This window comes from Fundulus heteroclitus, chromosome 13 (genome assembly GCF_011125445.2).
Source record: "Fundulus heteroclitus isolate FHET01 chromosome 13, MU-UCD_Fhet_4.1, whole genome shotgun sequence".
Classification (NCBI taxonomy): domain Eukaryota; kingdom Metazoa; phylum Chordata; class Actinopteri; order Cyprinodontiformes; family Fundulidae; genus Fundulus; species Fundulus heteroclitus.
Genome location: NC_046373.1, coordinates 39,742,401 through 39,762,821, shown reverse-complemented (window position 1 = coordinate 39,762,821; position 20,421 = coordinate 39,742,401). Strand labels below are relative to the sequence as shown.

The following is a 20,421-nucleotide window of genomic DNA, read 5'->3' as shown; positions in this document are numbered from 1 at the left end:
CCCGGTAGGTTCAGAGCTCTGCTGGGGTTCCTCCTCCTCGGTGTGTTCTGCTGCTTGGGAGAATGACGGTGAGGTTGGGTTTCTATTTGGCCTGGGGGTTGCTGGTCCTGTGCTTAATATGCCTCCATGACTGGTGTGTGGCTAGTGAGTGTCTATCCTCTATGGACTGCTGTGGCATCCATCTTGCCATTGATGGGTAGTGGATGCTGCAAGGTTTCTATCCTCTCCCTCCTGTGGCAATTTCGCAAATATCTTCAACCATCCCTCCATTGGCTCTACCGGCCGAGCTTTGCAGTGGCTGGTGTCTGTCTCCAGGGGTCATTGGACCGGTAGGGGGGTACACTCTGGACAGGTCTCCAGTCCATCACAGAAACACACAGGACAGACAACCGCACACACAACTTCTTCACACTTATGCACCTATTGTCATGATTTCGGCACTGCTGTCTGGTCTAAATTCTTATGTCACACACCTGCTTAGCTCCGCCCATTCCTCATCACTTCAGATCTGTTCCACCTGCTCCCATTAGTATATAACCTGCTCTTTGACAAGACAGCAGTGCCAGTTTATTTCAAGCCAGTGGTGAGATCTATTCCAGCGTTCTTTGTTCCGATTACCTGATCCTGACCTGTTTTGCCTCTCGACCTCTGAGCCTGCCTGATCCCTGCCTGCTTGTGTATCGAACCGGACCTGCTACCTGACCACCGAGCCTGCCTGACCTCGTCTAGCCCGTAAGCCTGACCGTGTACCGAACCTGGAACTGTGTCCCGACCTCGTCCTGGATCTCCCTCTGGTGCCTCATCTGACATCTGACCACCTGGCTCTGACCTTGGATCACGTCCCCGACATCGACTTCTGGTTTATCCTCCTGATCTTCCTGCCAACGATCGTCCTCACGGTTCTGAGCCTCCCCCTGTCCTCTGACCACCGATCGCCTGGAGGAGTTCTGCCCTGGGACTCACTGAGTGGCGACCGCCGCACCACATTGGCCGCCAGCCGGCTGGAACCGACTCTCATCACCGGTCCCGGACTGAACTTTGAGAAGATGTTAGTTACCATTACGTCTGTGAATAATCACTCCCAGTTAAACGTCGTCACTAACCTGCAGTCTCTGTCCCCAGAGGTTCCTGCCGTAACGCCGACGCCGCTTGCTACATTTCAGTTTTAAATAAACTTTTTCATAGTTCTAACTGTTTGCCTGATTTGAACACTGTGTCCATCTGTTCCGATCGTAACACCTATATCTTCAACCATCCATCCATTGTTTAGACTGGGCAGAATCATGCAGGGACAAAACAGCTTTATTCTGACTGACTTTGAATTCAGTTTGATGCTGAATAATTAATGTGTTCAAGAAATTAAAAACTATATGACTCAATGTAAAAAGGTTCAATGTTTGTACCTCAGTTTTACAGAAAGTATGTTTCATTTAAATAACAAAAGAAGCAGACAGTATATGACATTTCCTCCTCCTTTAAGCTTAACAGGAAGTTTCTTCAACACCAAGCTGTGAAACAGGAAGATGACCGACAGATCTTTCATCTGAAAGGTCCACAGAACAGACAGGAAACCCTGATGGTGAGTTTAGATGATTTTTTGCCTTTACTGATATTTGTTGCATTGTTTCAATTCAGATTACAAATCTGAAAATATTACATTTATAAGTATGCATTTACATCAAAATTCCCAGAAGGTTTATTTTATTGGTTTAAATGAGTAATTCAGTAATGGAATCACACAGGCCACATAAGGCCTCTTTAGAGGCAGCTAAATCACCTTATTTCCAACTTAATGCCTAAAATTCTCTTTTTTGTATTTATTTCATCTGAATTACCATAACATCACATGTAATTTAAAACATAAGAGATTAGGTATTACATTTAATAGATTTTTAGGTGTACGTTTGCACAGACATGAATTGTTGACCATCTTGATAAGCTTTCAATGACCTTGACTTTTATTATATTAAAGCAGAACTGGTCACCATACCCCCAGAACTAGACAGGAAAACTAGTTTACAAATACACATTTTCTGGATAAAGATGTGCTGATTCATAAGAAATAAACAGAAAATGGCATCTATCACTGTTTTCACCTAAAATGCAGCTTTTTTCAAATGCAAGCTAAATGAATCAGTAAAATTTTCTTTGATTCATACATAGTGGTTTGATGAACCCCACTTGTGTTTGGGGTGTGTTGGGAGGTCAATCACTTTTTCACATAGGTTTGGATTATTTTTCTCCCCTGATAATAAAACCCTTATTTTAAAACTGCATTTTGCATTTCCTTGTGTTGCCTTTGACTAACAGTTAAATCTGTTTGATGTTCTGAACACTTAAGTGTGAGATCAACAGCTATTTTTGAAGAGAAACCTGGTCAAGAGGGCAGCTGTCCTGAGTGTTACGTGTCCTCATGATGAGACGTCCACACAGCTGTGAAGAAGGTGAGAACATGAAAGTAGTGGAAACTCAGCAGGATGGTGAAGAAAAGCTGCAGCCAGAACTGCGTGGTCATCATGAGGCCAACAACAAGCAGACTTAACACAAACAGCTTTCCACAGACAACAGTTGACATCTGAACTGGAGGAAAACGGCTTTGTCTGAGACAAAAAACAAAACACATATTTACGGTTGAATAAGATCAAAGACAGGATTGGATTCAGATGAAGTTAAATAGATTTTCTAAAACAGGACTTTTACAACTTTAAAAATGAGAACAAGAACATCAGTCTAACTATAAGCTATAAAGACATGAGTTTCAGGAAGAATGGTCTTAGCTGTTTATTAAAAACAAGAAACTTCCTGTTTCCAGTTCATCAGCTGAGGTTTTTAAAGTTTGCAGCGTGACAAATTGTTTGCAGCTGATCTAACCGACAACATGCTTCACTAAATGTTCAAATCTTATATCTGCACACAACAAATTAGGTTATTTCCCTTTATTACATGTTGATAACAGCTCAAAGACACTAAAAAGGACATCTAGAAGAACTTCTAATACAATGGCCGGAAGTCTATAAAATCCAGCTTCTAGGCATGCAGACTTCTTCTGACCTTTGTGAAAGAATGGATCACCCTCAGGAGCTCAGGTATACCTTCACAGCAGAATTGTGCAGTAATTCCTGCACAGCAATGCCGGACAGGATCAAGTCGCAAGTTCAGTTGTGACTAAACGTTCCACAGTGAGCTGTTAGTGGTGTTATAACGAAGCAAAATGGATTGGGAATGACAGGAACTCGACCGACAGCTGTTAGACCACACAATCATAGAGCGGTGTCTGCGAATGCTGAAATTCAAAGCAGCAGACATTAGTTCTCTGGAGTGATAGGTTTAGCAGCGAATAGCACTTTTCTTACCACATTTTGTCTAGTATAAAGTTTGGTGCATTAATGACTGTTTGTCTGAAGTTGGGCAGGGCATGAATTAGAGCAGAAACTGTGAGCCAGGCCTTCAAGTCCAACATCAGTGCCTGACCTCAAAAACACTCCTCAGGAAAGGTATGACCACCAGGATTGTATGGTGGGGTGACATAAAGGGAAACCACACAATAATTTAGGAAAACAGTGTATTAAAGTTAAAACATACAAAGAATATTTGAAAAATATATATATTTATTTTTGAATTTTAGGGTAATCCAAATCTCTAATCAATAACAAATCTGAGCAAACCTAAAACCAAACAAAGGAAGATTCCAAGAGGAAGAGAGAGGCAGCAGGTGTGACAGTTCTTGATGGCCAGCCTCCTATCACCGAAGGGGCCCCCTGTCACCACCAACATCTCCACAACAAACTTTAAATGCTACATTGTGTCCAGCTCGAATATCTGTTTTTTTGGGGACGCATTATTCAGTTGAATTCAATTTTATTTATATAGCGCCATTTCACAACACATGTCATCTCAAGTCTCTTTCCAAAGTCAGACTCCATCAGATCCTCCAGGTTGGTGAGAAAGTTTCCTCTCTAAGGAAACCCAGCAGGTTGCATCAAGTCTCTCCAAGCAGCATTCACTCCTCCTGAAAGAGCGTAGAGCCACAGTGGACAGTCTGCATTGTTGATGGCTTTGCAGCAATCCCTCATACTGAGCATGCATGAAGCGACAGTGGAGAGGAAAACTCCCCTTTAACAGGGAGGAGAACCTCCAGCAGAACCAGAACCAGGCTCAGTGTGAACGCTCATCTGCCTCCACCCACTGGGGCTTAGAGAAGACAGAGCAGAGACACAGAAAGCACAGAAGCTCACATTGACCCAGGAGTACTTTCTATGTTGGAGAAGACAGAGCAGAGACACAGAAAGCACAGAAGCTCACATTCACCCAGGAGTACTTTCTATGTTAGAGAAGACAGAGCAGAGACACAGAAAGCACAGAAGCTCACATTCACCCAGGAGTACTTTCTATGTTAGAGAAGACAGAGCAGAGACACAGAAAGCACAGAAGCTCACATTGATCCTCTCATGATTTTGTCTTGGATGAACTCGGACAGAGCACGCACACACAGAGCTGTTTTAAGAGAGTTTATTGCAACAGTGGATGGTGATGATATGAAGAACCAGAGTCAGTACCAGACGGGAATGTAGGATGCAGGAACTGGCAAGCAGGACCAGGAACACGACAGAGAGGGTACTTGGAGTCCAGAGTAGCAGCAGGATCCATAGCTTGGCAGGAAGAATACTAGTAGACCAGAACCACAGCAGGATTAGCAGCAAGGCAGGGTGAATACTTGCAGGTTTGAGTCACAACATGATAGAAGCTCCTCCTGAGGTTCAGAGGGGAGACAGGATAGATCCAGCAGCAGGCAGAGACTAACATGTAGTGATGTTACGTGATGTGCCGAGGCTTCGATGCGTGTGTCGAGTAATGGAGGGGGCGTTTCCGTAAAGCGCGTATCGAAGCTTGCTTCATTTAGGGGAGGACCTAAATGAAGCAAGGACATCGAAAACGATGACGTCCGAAGCCTCGCTGCCCGGCTGTACCACGTGACTGCTTCGGGAAGTGGCTCAGAGTTTGCCAGATGACCGGTTCATTCAGAACCAGCCATGGCTGCACGCTGGATCATAAAACAGTTCTGCTAACCAGATGCAGTTTAAAACGCCACATGGTCTGTTTATAAGTTTCGTTTTTTTTAATTCTGCATTTTTTTAACTACATGCATCGTATTTCGGTGCCTCAGTGCTTGCTCCCCCCCCCTCCCCTCCCCTCCTTTCCCTCGGAGCAGGTGCTTTTATCACCGTTCACCATTCAAAACGTAAATCACTACGTTTAATGTCCTCACATCGGTAACAACGTGTGCCAGTTAAAGTCAACAGGAGAGTTACTAGCTGTGTTTCATGATCTTGTATTTTTAACAACAAAGAATCAGTGGCGCTTCAGTGGGCGTGCTGCCTCGCGCTTTAATTCACTTTTAAGGGTAATTTTAAAGAATTTGTAACATCGGGGGCTTCATCTCAGACCTGTCAGTACCCCTGTTCCCTTTATAGGAGCCCTTTACAGAATTTAGTTATGCATTTTCCCCACTGTTTATTAGTTGCACGCAGCGCACCAACGGGGGTAAAATCCGCCCACCGCACCGCCGCACTGACGAGAGCAATAGAGATTTGTCTGGTCAGCGCGGCGACTGACTAAGAAACCTGTCGCTGTTAAAGGTGATGAGAATGTTATAAACTGTAACAGTCTAGAAGTGCATTGAGCTGAAAGGAGGGAGACATCAGCAGCTGGATCGTGCGTAAAGACGCAGCGGGAACCTCTGTGTGCTTCAGTGTTGCTGCTGAGGGGAAAATGTTGACCATAACCCCCCCCCCAAAAAAATAAAAAAAATTAAATTTTTTTTGCATAATCTCACTTTTAACTTTTGATTAAAGTTGAGGGGTCTGATTATTACACACCATGCCATATCACATGACACTACTATTTTGGGAATAATTACACACAGAGAATACATTCAAACAATATTTTATTATACACATATGTGTATACATAATTTATGTAGACAAATGATTTCGTCCTACACCTTTTGTGAAGTCATTCCCAAGAGTCATAATAGACAAAAAAACAATGCATCACACGTGTTAAAATACAGCTGGCTGTGATAATACACCTCGCCAGTAGGTGGTTTTGTGTGCACATGAAGCTCCAAGAAATGAACCCTTTCTCGAACCAGTTGGCTCAAGTGGTTCAATGCCTCATGAGGCTTCATCTCGCCATCACTACTAACATGGAAAAACTGAGGCAGGAAACAAACAGCTAGCAGGAGCAGACCAGGCAGACAGGCGAGGAGTGAGTGTTGTCTGATGACGAACTGGCAGAGAAGTGAAGGTAGAGGGAGGCTTAAGTAGGAAGGCTGGCAGGTGAAGTGAGTCTGGCTAATTAGTGACTGACAGGTGTGACTAACTGCAGCGGGAGTGAAGGAAAGGCTGAGTGGGAGTGGTAGGAGGAAACCGAAAACTAATCATAAATAAAGCCAGAACCTAACTAAACCCAGACACGGAGGAAGAACTGAAAAATAGTAAATAAAAACCAGATCAAAACTGAACCCTGACAGATCCAGGAGTACTTTCTATGTTAGATGGTAATAGAGGATGATCTGCCTCCCCTGGATGATGTCACAGCTAACAGAACGCCAGACCAGGTGTACCTTCTATGAACAGAAAAATGACAGAGAACAAAAAGTTAAAAGCTGAAATAATAACAAACAATGCAAATCGGAGAGCAGTAGGAGAACTAAGCAGAGTGAGAGAAATAGGCCCTGATGTCCTCCAGCAGCCTAAGCCTATAGCAGCATAACTATAGAGGTAGCTCAGGGTAACATGAGCCACTCTGACTAAAAGCTTTGTCAGAAAGAAAAGTTTTAAGATTAGTCTTAAAAGTAGACGGGGTTTACATGACCCTTCTGCACATTATCGTATAGCAGCTGTTCTTATGACTGCACTCTCCCCGGCAGAGGTCTCAAGGTTTCTGCGGGTCACTGAAAAGCACTGAAAGTCATTAAATGGGTTTAGCAAAAATGAAGACCTTAAATAGCATTAAAATGCATTAAATAATGATTCCCGGTGGCATTAAAGTTTCTTTCTGTACTGGAAGAGAAACACTGGTGTAATTATAAGCTGTTTTTCATCAGATCTGTACATCGGCGTAAACGTGCGGAACCATGTCCACAAACACACTTCATAGAGAGATGCTTCTCTGTGAATAGAGAAGTTAAGACTTGCAACAGAAAAGAAGGTGTTGAGGCCCACAGGCTAGTCTTTGACCCAGTTTTGTTTCTGTTTCCGGGGGGAGGGGGTTCAAAGAAAGAACCACTGACTGCTGTATTCTCGGCTAGGATCCGGTATAGGACCTACCATGATGAAGGAAGACAGAAAAGAGAAGGTGTCATGCTGAGAACAAAAAACAGAAAACAGCATATGCCAAAAATAAATAAATAAATCTGATTTATAAAATATGCACATGCACACCAGCACACAATTTCCTTGTTTGGTACCAGGTTTCTCCTCATGTTCTGCACTCAACACCCAGATTCAACCACAAATGGTCAATGCAAAGCACCTCATGAATGTTAATGTGTATTAAAAATGGGTGAGCTGAAGTTTTTTATTTTATTTTATAATAATTTTAGCCTGTCACACAAGCATGAATAACACTGCGGTTTTGAATGCTTGTGATAAAGTCAATCATTGATTAAAGTGTGATATGGTGAGAAATTGAAGTTTGAAAGGAATCATGATGTAGTTTTGCTGCAATTCACCACTTCACCATCTTCCCCCATCTCCAAGATGAGCGTACGCCTGGGTCAGCGTTGCCGTGAGGGCCGCACACTCCCCCTCGTTTTTCCTTTCTAATAAATCCCAACTTTAGCGTGGAAAGTGACGTATGCACATTTCAGGTCCCATTTTCTGAAGACTCACCACTGGGAAGGTTTTTAACTCAGCAACCTCTGCCACAGTGCTGGAACCATGTTCTCATTCTTAGGGAGAATGCGATTCCACCGCTGGTTCAGATTTTTACAAACTGGACAATAAAAAATGCCACCTTACCTTGAGTGGACATTTTACTCTTGGTTTGGTGTGTATCGTCCCTTGGACCGTTCTTTAAAGTGCAGTAGAACTTTTTACTGTACCATGATTTTAAGAAAACAAGCACTTCACAACTTTCAACCAGGCTGCTAGCTGGGTCGTTCTGTTGCTTCGATGCCAACATCCCCAGAAATGCTATCAGATTACAACGATGGCATTTCCTTTAAATGCCCTGGTTGCACCTAACTCAATGTTGCACTGAGGCTCTCCAGCTAGAGGACTTCACAGGTTAACTTAAGTTCCACTCCACATGGGAATTGTTTGACACCTTTACAAAGCAACCGTGCTTCCAGAAAACTGATAAAACTCCAGGAAAGGCTCTCAGCTGTGCAGCCCTGGTGACCTGCTTCCACTGTTGCACCTACTGTTCAGGTATTGACCTGTTCTCAGCCTCCCGTGGTTTTTTTTCTGATAATGTGGTGTTTGCATTGTAGACTTCTGTAGTAATAAAAAGACTCTTCAAACCTTAACTATATTTTACTACATTTAATCTAAAAGGCAGAGGAATGTTTTACAGACAGAACTATGTTCTCATAACAACGCCATGCAAACAGTCCCTGAGAACCTTGTTAGTTACATTAAATACCAGGCCTGTGTCGACCCATTCAGGGCGTTCCCAGTATAATATCAGCATTCCATTTATCCCATTGGTGGAGAAGATCTGTAATGCAGACGTCTTTGCTGACACATTTCACCATAACAGTAATTCTGTCCAGTCTGAGTATGTCAGACACTTTGCCTTCAGAGTCAGTTAATCTGTAATTTCCATGGCAACCAACTTTGCAGTCCATTCTCTGTAATCTCTTACACTACTCAACACAAGGTGCTGCCAGCTCCTCACTGACTGCACACGTCTGAGATTTTGTTCTGATTTTTAATCCGTTCTCCTGTCCATTTGCTGCTGATCCAAAGATTCTTCGCATCCCTTGACTTTGAAGTGCTTTTATTTTATTTATACTGTAGTTTAAAGCCTGCATAGATTTGACTGAATACTGTCATGGTTTTCAGATGTTTTGCCCACATGCAGATACGACCAGGCGACAGCAGATAGATTTAAACAGTTTATTTGGAAATGTGCAAATACAAAAGACGAAATTATGACTGCAGCTGCGAGGTCTGAACGTCGAGGCAGAGGAGACTGCAAGAGAACGGAGTATTTAGAGCGACGGCTAGACTCCAGTACCAGTCAGAACGTGCTATGCTTACCTATTAGCCGGGCGGACCTAACCGGGAAGGAGTGAGTGTCGGGGAGACCCTGTGAGCCTGCTCTAGATGGAGTAGGTGGCTAGTGGCTGGAGGGCGGCAGCAGCGGCTGACGAGGGATGCAGAGCTAGCCTCCGCTGGGTCGAGTAACAGATGGATTGACCAGAGTTGAAATGGGAACACCAGTATCCGGGTAGGGGACCTCGAGCCCAGCTGGGTAACCTCCAGTGAGTAAGAGGGGGAGCGCCAGAGCAGAATCTGAGCCTTGTGATACTGGTGAATCTTCGGGGACGGAACGTCAAGGCAGGTAAGTGCATCCAGCACAAAAACTATGACAAAAACAGGAGAGTCAAAATTAGTCAGCGCTGTGTGTATGTAGCCTGCACCATCCGCCTCATCTGTCGTATGTACTCTGCGTTGTGTGTGTAGGTGAAGAAAGGAACCAGCAGTCGAGGACCCAGGGTGTTTTGTAGCAGGAAGGCGGGTTTATTCTGTTCAAAATAAAAATGCATTCAGCACAGCAGTTCCCAGGCTCCGGCCTCCCCACACAGACCTCTCCCCAGCGCAGCTCGGCGCGAACTCACGCAGGAATGTGCCACAACCAACCAAAACTTAAGGTCAACAAATAAGTAAAATATCAAAACAATAAAAATAAAAATAATAATAATCCATAGCCACACCTTTCACTGTTCAAGTCAAATAAACCACAAAAAGAATCCTTCACTACAATATGAAAATATACTAAACACATAAGTTTAACATCCAAATGACATTTAAAGCAACTCACATACCTGTTCAAAATAAAAATGCATTCAGCACAGCAGTTCCCAGGCTCCGGCCTCCCCACACAGACCTTAACCAACCAAAAGAACAAAAATAAAACCAGTTTGGATGGTAAACTCGATAATTGTCTTTAATATAGGGATTAAATACCCAATAACGTGCTGCACTACACATAAAACAACTTAACAACAAAATATAACAAGTTGTGAGCTTAGTGAACATACTTTTAAGAACATTTCAAATATTTTTAACACTTAAGCAGAAGACAACTCTATACGCTTACCTCTCCCCAGCGCAGCTCGGCGCGAACTGAGGAGAACAGCGGGAACACACAGGATATGACGTCAAACAGGAAGCAAGAAAATAAAAGCGTCACCACCAAAATAAAATTCAGAAACTAAGAAAAACAAATATACATAAATAGTGAAGATGGATTTGAGGTGAAATATACACCTTTTTTTACAGACTTGCTACATCCACCCCTCCTATATTTCACCAAAATCCAAGTCAGTCCAAAGTTTACAATCCCAATACATGGAAAACTGACAAATTTGATGAAAATTTAGCACAGGGTTGCCATAACCAAGTACAGCACTCAGCTTGAAAGCTACCTACAAAACAGGTTTCGAAGGAACATTCGGTTGATCAGGCCTCTGCCCTTCTCAGATCCATATGATGCCATTTACACCATACAATTCTGTGCCAACTTTAAACCCATAAACACAATACAGAATGTATATTTGAGGAAAACAATACTCTGTTACAGTTATATCTCCGAACTGTCCAGGTACTGGACTCCAAACAAATGAATTCGCTCAAAACCAAGTAAGAATGGACTGGGATTTTTGGCTCACAGAGTTTGCCAAATCCCTAAGATCAAAAGGTCTCTGAACCATGGATTCAATGAGTCTGTTCACCCTTTTGCTTACCCTGCCCACCCGAGTCCTAACAACTTGGTCAGTCTCTGGGGGGTGACACATGTCCATGTTAGCATCTGAATCTACAGGAAGAACCTCCGTGTCCGTAGAGTGAGCTTGACTCACTGTCTGTAACTCTCCGTCTGCCACATGACCATGAGCATGTTCACCTGAGAGCTCCATCACACTGTGAGGCGTCACAAGACTCTGGCTGGACAAGCCTGGCTCTGAAACGTCTTGATCCAGAGAAACATTGCTGCCACAGTTCGTCGATTCACTCATCTCCCATGCATTATCTCCATCATCTAAACCTCTCTCGTCCGAAGCATCAAAGGAGTCTGACAGACCTTGTGCCTCCTCTGCTCCTACAACAGTGACCTCATCCTGGGTCGCCTCCACAGGCAGAAAGCTGATGTCCAATATCAGGTTCCTGTGCACAATTTTTTTGTTACCTTGCTTGTCCTTTAACTTGTATGTGTGAGTTTGAAGATTCCTGTCAACAACTGTGTAAACTGTAGTACTCCACTTGTCAGATAACTTTTTCTTCCCCCTTTCACCCTTGTTTGCTAGCAAGACTCTGTCTCCAATGTTCAGATGGGTACCTTTCACTTTTCTGTTGTACCCTTCTGCCTGCTTATCTTGTTCTTCCACAGCATGTGCTTGAGCTATCTTAGCTGCCTCATACAGATGTGACATGAGTGTGTTGGCATAGTTCTTGTAATCAGTAGTCACCGGATCACACAACACCTGTTTGAATATCACATCCACAGGGAGCCTCGGGACCCGACCAAACATGAGTTGGAATGGAGCAAATCCTGTAGTCTCGTGAACTGTTGCATTATATGCAAAAGTCAATGTTTGTATTTGTTCAGGCCATTTGTTCTTCTCTCTCAGTGGCAATGATCTGAGCATGCTGCCAAGTGTGCGGTTGAACCTCTCGGTGCCCCCGTTTCCCATAGGATGGTACGCAGTGGTGTGAGACTTTGATACTCCCGCCAGTCGAAGCAGTTCAGCAACGAGCTCACTTTCAAAGTTTGCTCCCTGATCCGAATGGATCCGTTCAGGAAATCCATACACACAAAATACACGGTCCCACAACTTTTTAGCAACCTGCTTTGCTGTTTGATTGGTGCATGGAAATGCGTGGGCTAGTTTTGTGAAATGGTCAGTCAGGACAAGCACATCTACTGAGTTTTGCTTTTTGTCTTCCGCACTCCAGAAGTCTAAACACACCAACTCCATTGGGGCAAAGGTTCTTATGCTTTTAAGAGGGGCTCGAGCACAAGGTTCTGGTGTTTTGGCAAGAATGCACCTCTGGCAACACTTTACATACTCCTTCACATCGGTATCCATCTTTGGCCAGAAGAATCTCTGTCTTGCCAGGTGAAGTGTCCGTGCCTGCCCTTGATGTCCAGCCATGTCATGAATGCCTTGCAAGGCTCTTTCCTTGAGGCTATCAGGAAGAACAAACTGATGTCTTTTCTGTTTGCTGAGAGGATCTCGAGTGACTCTATAGAGGATCCCATTTTTAATCTTGAGCCTCTCCCACTGCTTAATGATCACTATAGCTCCAACACCGAGTCCTACTCTTTCACGTCTGGATGGACGTCTCTCTCGGATAATGAATGGCAAAATTTTGGAAACATCAGGGTCAAGTTTTTGGGCATGTTGTAATTCATCTAAAGTGAACACAGGGAGTGAATCTTGCCCTGGTACACCCAGATCTTGGACAGACTGAATTAGTGCCACCGCACGAGTCTCAGTGACCAAATCCCACTGGTCATGCATCTCCAGAAGAGCCTTGACTGCCGCTGCGTCATACGGGTAAGGTTGTGAACTACAGTGGAGTTCTGGATTGCCACAAGATGGTTTCTTCACTTTTTGGCTCTGGACCTTTAGGTGAAAAGCGTCTTGGATCCCATCTTGGCTAATGCTATCAGCTTCGATAAGGAGACGAGAGTAACCCTCAGTGATGATCCTATGGCTGACAGTTGTTGCAAATGGATCCCTACTGAGTGCGTCAGCCACTGTGTTCTTGGACCCAGGTATGTGTTTCAGATCAAAAGAGAAGGGTGCCAGCTTCGCAACCCAACGCTGCTCACAAGCATCAAGTTTTGGCTTCGTCATGATGTAGGTAAGCGGATTGTTATCAGTCCACACCGTGAATGTTTGACCTCTTAACCAATGACTGAACTTCTCACATATACTCCATTTCAAAGCCAAAAATTCTAGCCTGTGAGCGGGGTATTTCTTTTGAGAGTTACTCAGCGTCTTGCTGGCAAATGCAATGGGGCGAGCTTTCTCTTCTCCAGCTGGAACTTGAGATAAGACAGCTCCAAGTCCATCCAGTGAAGCATCAATAGACAAAATCAGAGGCTGTGAGAAATCTGGGTGTGCAAGAACAACACAATTCAACAGCTTTTCTTTGAGACTTAAAAAGGCTGTTTCGCATTCCTCTGTCCAGTCAGATGGTCTCAGTTTTCTGTATGAACCAGCAGTTGTTTTGGTTTTTCCCTTCCTCTTCTGTCCAGCAGTTAGAGCAAACAGGGGCTTGGCCACAGATGAACAACTCGGAATGAAATGTTGGTAATAAAACACCATACCAAGGAAGGACTTTATCCTCTTGACTGAAGGAGTGCATCCATCATCCTCCATCAGGTCAGCTGTTGTCATCCTTGTAATGACTTCAACCTTTCCAGGGTCGACAGACACTCCATGGCCATCTATAATGTGTCCCAGAAATTTCACTGATGATCTCATAAAGTGACATTTCTTGGGACTCAACTTAAGATTGTGCAGGCGAAGGCGTCGGAACACAACCTCCAACCTCTCCAGAGACTCTTCTTCACTCGAAGCAAAAACAAGGAGATCGTCCAGGTAGCATAACAAACTGCTAAAGTTCAGATCTCCAAATATGCTGAGCATCATCCTCATAAAGGAGGCAGGGCTGTTACACAGACCTTGGGGCATTCTATTATATTCGTACAACCCCATAGGAGTTGTGAATGCTGTGTATTTCTTCTCCTCCTCCGCCATAGGAATGTTGTAAAATCCTGACGTCAAATCCATAGTGCTGAAGTAAGTGTTGCCTCCAAGAGCAGCTAAGCAGTCGGACTGGTGTGGAAGTGGATGCGCATCCTTGAGTGTCCTTGCATTTAACCACCTGAAGTCTGTGCATATCCTCAGGCTGCCATCCTTCTTCCAGACCAGTACAAGAGGAGAAGCGTATTCACTCACAGATTTCTTTATTATCTCCTGTTCCTCCATGTCAGATAAAACCTGGCGCAGCTTGTGATAATGAGCTGGTGGGATTCGGCGGTATGGAAGGCGGAATGGTCTATCGTCAACAAGCCGGATGCGATGTACAAAGCCTTCTGCCTTGCCACAATCTAAAGCATGCTTAGAGAAAACATCATTATATTTCTCAAGCAACTCGACCAACTTGGTTTTCCCTGCATCATCAGTGTGGCATGAATCAATATCAAGGTCACCGAGCCCAACCTGTTGCAATCGTAGTTTCAGATCTGTGAGCCCCTCTTTGACATGTCCCTTCTCTGGAGTAGCAGTTTCAACCTGGCTGATGCCTTGAAAAACCTCAAAATCTTCAACTGCTAGGCAAGGAGACACATCTGCCAATTTGCTGTTTCTTTTCAGCGTGATGGGCTTGTCTGACAGGTTAGCAACTTTTAAAGGGACCCACCTATCTCCCCATAAGGGAGTGATAATGCGAGCAACCATGATGTTACGAGGCATCGACTTAGATGAGGTTGGTTCGGTAATCACAGTACTCCCTGGAGACATAGGAATGTTATGTGGCAGCTTACCCCACACCAGATGTTCAGTTTTTGCCAGCAGGGTGACTGACTGTTGTAGTTTGACTGTGCCCACCTTCTCTGGGAGTTCTTCACCTCTCCACCGAGAAGTGCTTGCCATCATGTCAAGAAACTGCTCACATTCCGGGAGAAGACTGGGACTGGACACTAGACGCCAATAATCATTGGTTATTTTCAGCTGATGCATGAGGAATCTTATGACATTTGAGCCAATGATTAAATCGTCTCTTTGGCCTGGCACTACTAACACAGGAACAACACAGGTCTCGCCATACAGTTTCATTTCCACCTCATACATACAGCGGGGTTTGCTGAGCGTCCCTCCACAACCAATGAGAACAATTTCTTGAGAGAGGGGTACAGGTTCAGAAAGTGAGTTCTGATTCAGCATCATTTGTTCCACCTTCTCACTCAGAGTGCAGGCCATGGAACCTGAGTCAAGCATCCCCTGTAGCTGAAACTTGTTATTCAGAGTCACAGGTGTATAAAACAGTTCATCAAATGGCTCAATTCGTTGTGTGTTTTGAGCTATCACCCTAGCACCAACTGGTGCTGCTGCACATGCCTTTTCATACTGCTGTTCAATGTCATTATTATTGAGGGTTTTTTCTTTTGAGCCCACACCACCCCCCACCCCATGCAGGCCAGCTAGTTTAAATGCTGGGGATCTTGTGACTGAAGACCATGCTCATTTCTGATGGATGAGCGGTTGGGACAGTCTCGCTTAATATGATTTGGTTCAAAGCATGCTAAACACAGTCGTTTCTGTTTACAGTGTGAGATGGTAGAATGATCCCGAGACTGACAAACCCTGCATGCTTTGTGATGCCCTTGGCTGGGTGCGTTCTGTCTGCCTGCAGTCTGACTGTTCTGTGAGAGTGTACGTTCAAAGAGACTGATTAAAGTCTTCATGCAGCTGTCATTACAATGTGGCAGGGCTGCTGCACCAGTTTCTTGGGGTGATGGAATGTCTCTTAAGTGACAGGGTGGTGATGATAATTGTTCAGGAACAGGAGCTTGAGCATGAACTGTAGCTAGTTTAGAATATCTTGACCTGGAAACCACCTGCTCTCTGGCTTCAATTTGGTAACGATCAATGTGCTCCTGAATTTCACTGGCTGTCCATTTGTCTGGTGCTTTGAACTTCAAAATGGCAGCAAGCGCTGGATCTGGGCAATGTTTCACAAACATCATAGTTGCTTCTTGGCAAGGGTTATCTACATGCCTTCCTAATCTCTTCAAGCCCTCTTCTGCTGCATCAACTGCCTTGTTCAAGCGTACCCAGTAATCTAGAGGTGTTTCTGTTACTAGTGGCACAGTGTTGTAAAAATCAGCCATCGGCATACATGAATAGGGCACATCACTGAAATGTTGTCTGAGGATGCTGTAGACAATGTCTGGCTTTTCCTGAGGCTTTAGTGAAGGGCTGCTTCGCAGTGTTATCCTCACAATATCTTTAGCTTTTCCCATCAACTTGGAGAGGATCTCAGAGTACTGTTCATTAGTGGGTGTGCCTCGTTTTCTGAAGTAGATTTTCATTAACTCTTCCCACTCGCCAACAGTGTTTTTGTCAGATCCATCTCCCCTGAAGGTGGGGGGTTCTTTGACGTCTGGCTGTAGTACTAGCTTTGCCCCAGTCAAGTTGAGGTAAGTAGGTTCACTCTGCGATTGGCCCACACTGCCCTGAAATTGCAGACCCCGAACACCTCCTTCCCCACATTCACCCTTAAGACGGTCCATTATGGACTGTCCAACTTGCTGTGCAATGCTTGTAATAAGGTCACTTAATGGTGGGTCAGCACTAACTGAATTGTCCAGGACCGCACCATCACGCACATTTGTAGAAGATACATTCTCAACTACACGTGTAGAACAAAAGGCTGGAGAGCCTGCAACATTAGCATTTCGAACTGGAGTAAAAGGCAAAGCCTCAATCATTCTCCCTCTCCCCACAGAGAAGTTAACACCACTCAACGAACATTTGTCCTCATCTGCCTTATTTTTAACATAAGTCATTTTCAGTTTGATTTTTTTTTTCTTTTTTTTCTTGTTGTTGCTGGAGCAAAACACTATTCCACGTTCAACTCTGTAAAACTATTCAGTCTGTATAGATGTGTTAATGTAACAAGCAACCTCAGGTGACCAGTTGACATTGATCCACTCTTCTCGAACCACGGTGAACTTGTCCGAAGCAGTGTGGATCCGGGTCACGGCACCACTGTAGCCTGCACCATCCGCCTCATCTGTCGTATGTACTCTGCGTTGTGTGTGTAGGTGAAGAAAGGAACCAGCAGTCGAGGACCCAGGGTGTTTTGTAGCAGGAAGGCGAGTTTATTCTGTTCAAAATAAAAATGCATTCAGCACAGCAGTTCCCAGGCTCCGGCCTCCCCACACAGACCTCTCCCCAGCGCAGCTCGGCGCGAACTCACGCAGGAATGTGCCACAACCAACCAAAACTTAAGGTCAGCAAATAAGTAAAATATCAAAACAATAAAAATAATAATAATCCATAGCCACACCTTTCACTGTTCAAGTCAAATAAACCACAAAAAGAATCCTTCACTACAATATGAAAATATACTAAACACATAAGTTTAACATCCAAATGACATTTAAAGCAACTCACATACCTGTTCAAAATAAAAATGCATTCAGCACAGCAGTTCCCAGGCTCCGGCCTCCCCACACAGACCTTAACCAACCAAAAGAACAAAAATAAAACCGTTTGGATGGTAAACTCGATAATTGTCTTTAATATAGGGATTAAATACCCAATAACGTGCTGCACTACACATAAAACAACTTAACAACAAAATATAACAAGTTGTGAGCTTAGTGAACATACTTTTAAGAACATTTCAAATATTTTTAACACTTAAGCAGAAGACAACTCTATACGCTTACCTCTCCCCAGCGCAGCTCGGCGCGAACTGAGGAGAACAGCGGGAACACACAGGATATGACGTCAAACAGGAAGCAAGAAAATAAAAGCGTCACCACCAAAATAAAATTCAGAAACTAAGAAAAACAAATATACATAAATAGTGAAGATGGATTTGAGGTGAAATATACACCTTTTTTTACAGACTTGCTACATGTACAAGACTCACGAACAGGTTTCCAAGGCTTGGTCAGAGGCCATGTCGTACCACAACTGGTTTAAGGCTCTGGCGTCTTCCATCTGTCAGTGCCTTGCTTAAGAAGCCAGAGGAAGCCGCCTCCAACGAGCTGCAGGTGTGGACCACGCCCCCACAACCAACTAGACACACCTGAGAAGCAGAGTTAGAGCAGGCACATACAGAGAACCCTGACAAAAACAGAACAAAAACTTTAAAGTGACTTCCTATTTTTAAACTTAACTTTAGTTGTAGGTGCAGAAACTCTTAGATTCTTGAAGCAGAGTCAATGTCGGGTTAGAAATGTTGCTTGTTTGCAGTGAGTCTGTCTCCAGGTTCTGATCTGGTTCTCCTCTAAATGCTCCTCAGGTGAAGCTGCTGGTTCCCAACATGAGAACCCAACCAGAACCTCCAATCAGCCACAGAAAGTCCTGCTGGTTCTGGGCTCTCTGCTGGCTGCTGCTCTCATCGTCATCTACAGACTCTGTGAGTTTTTTAACTGAATTTACTTTCTCAAGATATCTGATCTTTTTGAAGGGAACAGAAAGAGGGTCAGCAACCTTTGCCATTCATAGCATCACTTTGCCCCCATCGCTACAAAATACGATTTGGCTATAGCTTCAGAAAAACTTTGATCTTATAAATATGCACTAAATTAAGTTTGAAAGCTGAGAAAATTACACAAATGTATTTATATTTTCAGAAATAGAACAAAATAATTATCTTTTATGAAAACCACTCATTATTTTTGTTGGTCGAAACCAGCTGAGTGATGTCTTTCCATGAATACGGAAAATTAAGTTAACCCACTTAAAAATGTAAACGACATAGTTTAAAGCTGAAAAACATTGTATTACCTTAAAAACCTGTGTACTATTGGGGCCCTGCTGATGTAGATATGGAATGAAAACGTACAGAAGAACAGGTAAAATCTCCTTTTCTTAATAAAAACAGTTCTGGTTTTAGAAGGGCCACAATGGAGGGGCCAAACAGCTGAATGTGGGTCTGGAGCTGCAGGCTACAGACCCCTGGGACAAAGTTGGTGGGAAAAGAAAATAACTTTTATGTTTCTTGCTCAGGTTTTGCTGTTTTGACGACCAATCCAGCTCCGAAAGAGGAGAGGAAACCCTTCTCAGGTGAGACTGTCAGGGTTGGAAGATCTCCACAGGGTTTAGATGGAAAGTCTCATTCAGTGTTGATGGATCACTTTAAATTTCAAAAGTCATCTCAGGATTAGATTTTCTCAAATGTCAGTCCTCTAATGATGTTAAACAGATGTTGATGGACTGATAGAAACAGGAAGTCAGATCGTAACTGCAGGACTAAAGACGCTTCTTGCTGCCTCCAAAGTCCACAAACATCTGCAGAGATTTCTTCCACCTGATACAGTCTTTATTCTGATCTGTGTAAAGATGAGACACATGGAGCATGCTGGGAGCTACAAGGTGAAAGCTGGTATTATTTCTCCAACTATACATCCTCCTGGAATCAGAGCAGAGATTCCTGCCAAGATCTGGGAGGAGACCTGGTGAAGATAGACAGCAGAGAGGAGCAGGTATGAAACTCTGCTGCAGGTTCATGTTCTCACAGATTTCATCACATCATCGTGTTTCTTCATCTTAGCACAGAAACGTCTCTCAGAATCATTTTCATCAACTTCTCCTGTTCAGATGTTCCTGGGGAGAAGAGCGAGCAGCTTAATGGAGGAAGAAGATGACAGGTTCTGGATCGGCCTGACGGACTCAGAGGAGGAAGGCAGATGGTTGTGGGTGGACGGGTCACCGTTGGAAACAAGGTTTGACTGATGATAAACCACGTGTCTTTTTGAAGAATTTCACTCTCATACATTTATTTGTTTATTTTATTAATTCATTTTTTTCTCTTCTTCTCCTAAATTGAGCTTTTGGAGTATTAGAGAACCTGACAACAGGAGTAAAGATGGCGCTCCTGAAGCCAACTGTGTCAGGATGGGGGAGAGAGGAAGAGCCGATCATCTGGATTCCTGGTTCGATATATCCTGTTATTATCTGCAGAAAAGTATCTGTGAGAAAGCAGCAGAAACTGAAAGGAGTTCACGTGTTTGTGGGTGAAGTTCAGTTCAGTTTAGAAAAATGAGTCCAGGATCAAGAAGCTGCAGAGATTCTGGTTTTATAAAGAAAATGTCACAAACATTTTAAGTTGCCTTCCAGACATGTTGTTGTAATAGTAATAATAATAATAATAATAATAATAATAATAATAATAATAATAATAATAATAATAATAATAATAATAATAATAATTAATAATATCTTGTCTGATTTGTTTTTATATTAACCTCATAATTATTGACTTTAAATGTAGGATTCCCTTTGAAATTAATGAAACTGTTACCTTTTATAATCAGAAAACATATTTTCTGGAGTGTTTTCTCAACTTCTACCTCAGTTTGTCCAAAGGAAGACATCGTTGTTGCGTTTTGTGTGTAAACCAACTTGTTGGCAAGTTTACCTTGAGCAAAATTGAG

At 43.5% G+C, this 20,421-nt stretch overlaps 1 protein-coding gene and 1 long non-coding RNA gene across 2 annotated transcripts; one reads left to right on the top strand and one right to left on the bottom strand.

Annotated features, from left to right (window-relative positions):
* Nucleotides 1–1,479: 1,479 nt before the first annotated feature.
* On the top strand, nt 1,480–20,112 carry LOC110367420 (C-type lectin domain family 4 member E-like). The gene is made up of 7 exons (XM_021313229.2): nt 1,480–1,579; nt 2,342–2,444; nt 18,285–18,401; nt 18,995–19,051; nt 19,328–19,470; nt 19,586–19,710; nt 19,816–20,112. Exons 2-7 carry the CDS (start codon nt 2,414–2,416, stop codon nt 20,003–20,005), a joined length of 663 nt encoding a protein of 220 aa, XP_021168904.2. The 5' UTR covers nt 1,480–1,579; nt 2,342–2,413; the 3' UTR covers nt 20,006–20,112.
* On the bottom strand, nt 9,732–17,053 carry LOC110369326. The gene is made up of 2 exons (XR_004932369.1): nt 16,933–17,053; nt 9,732–9,845 (listed from the first exon to the last, which is right to left on the bottom strand). It is a non-coding gene; the product is annotated as an uncharacterized LOC110369326 (long non-coding RNA).
* Nucleotides 20,113–20,421: the final 309 nt, after the last annotated feature.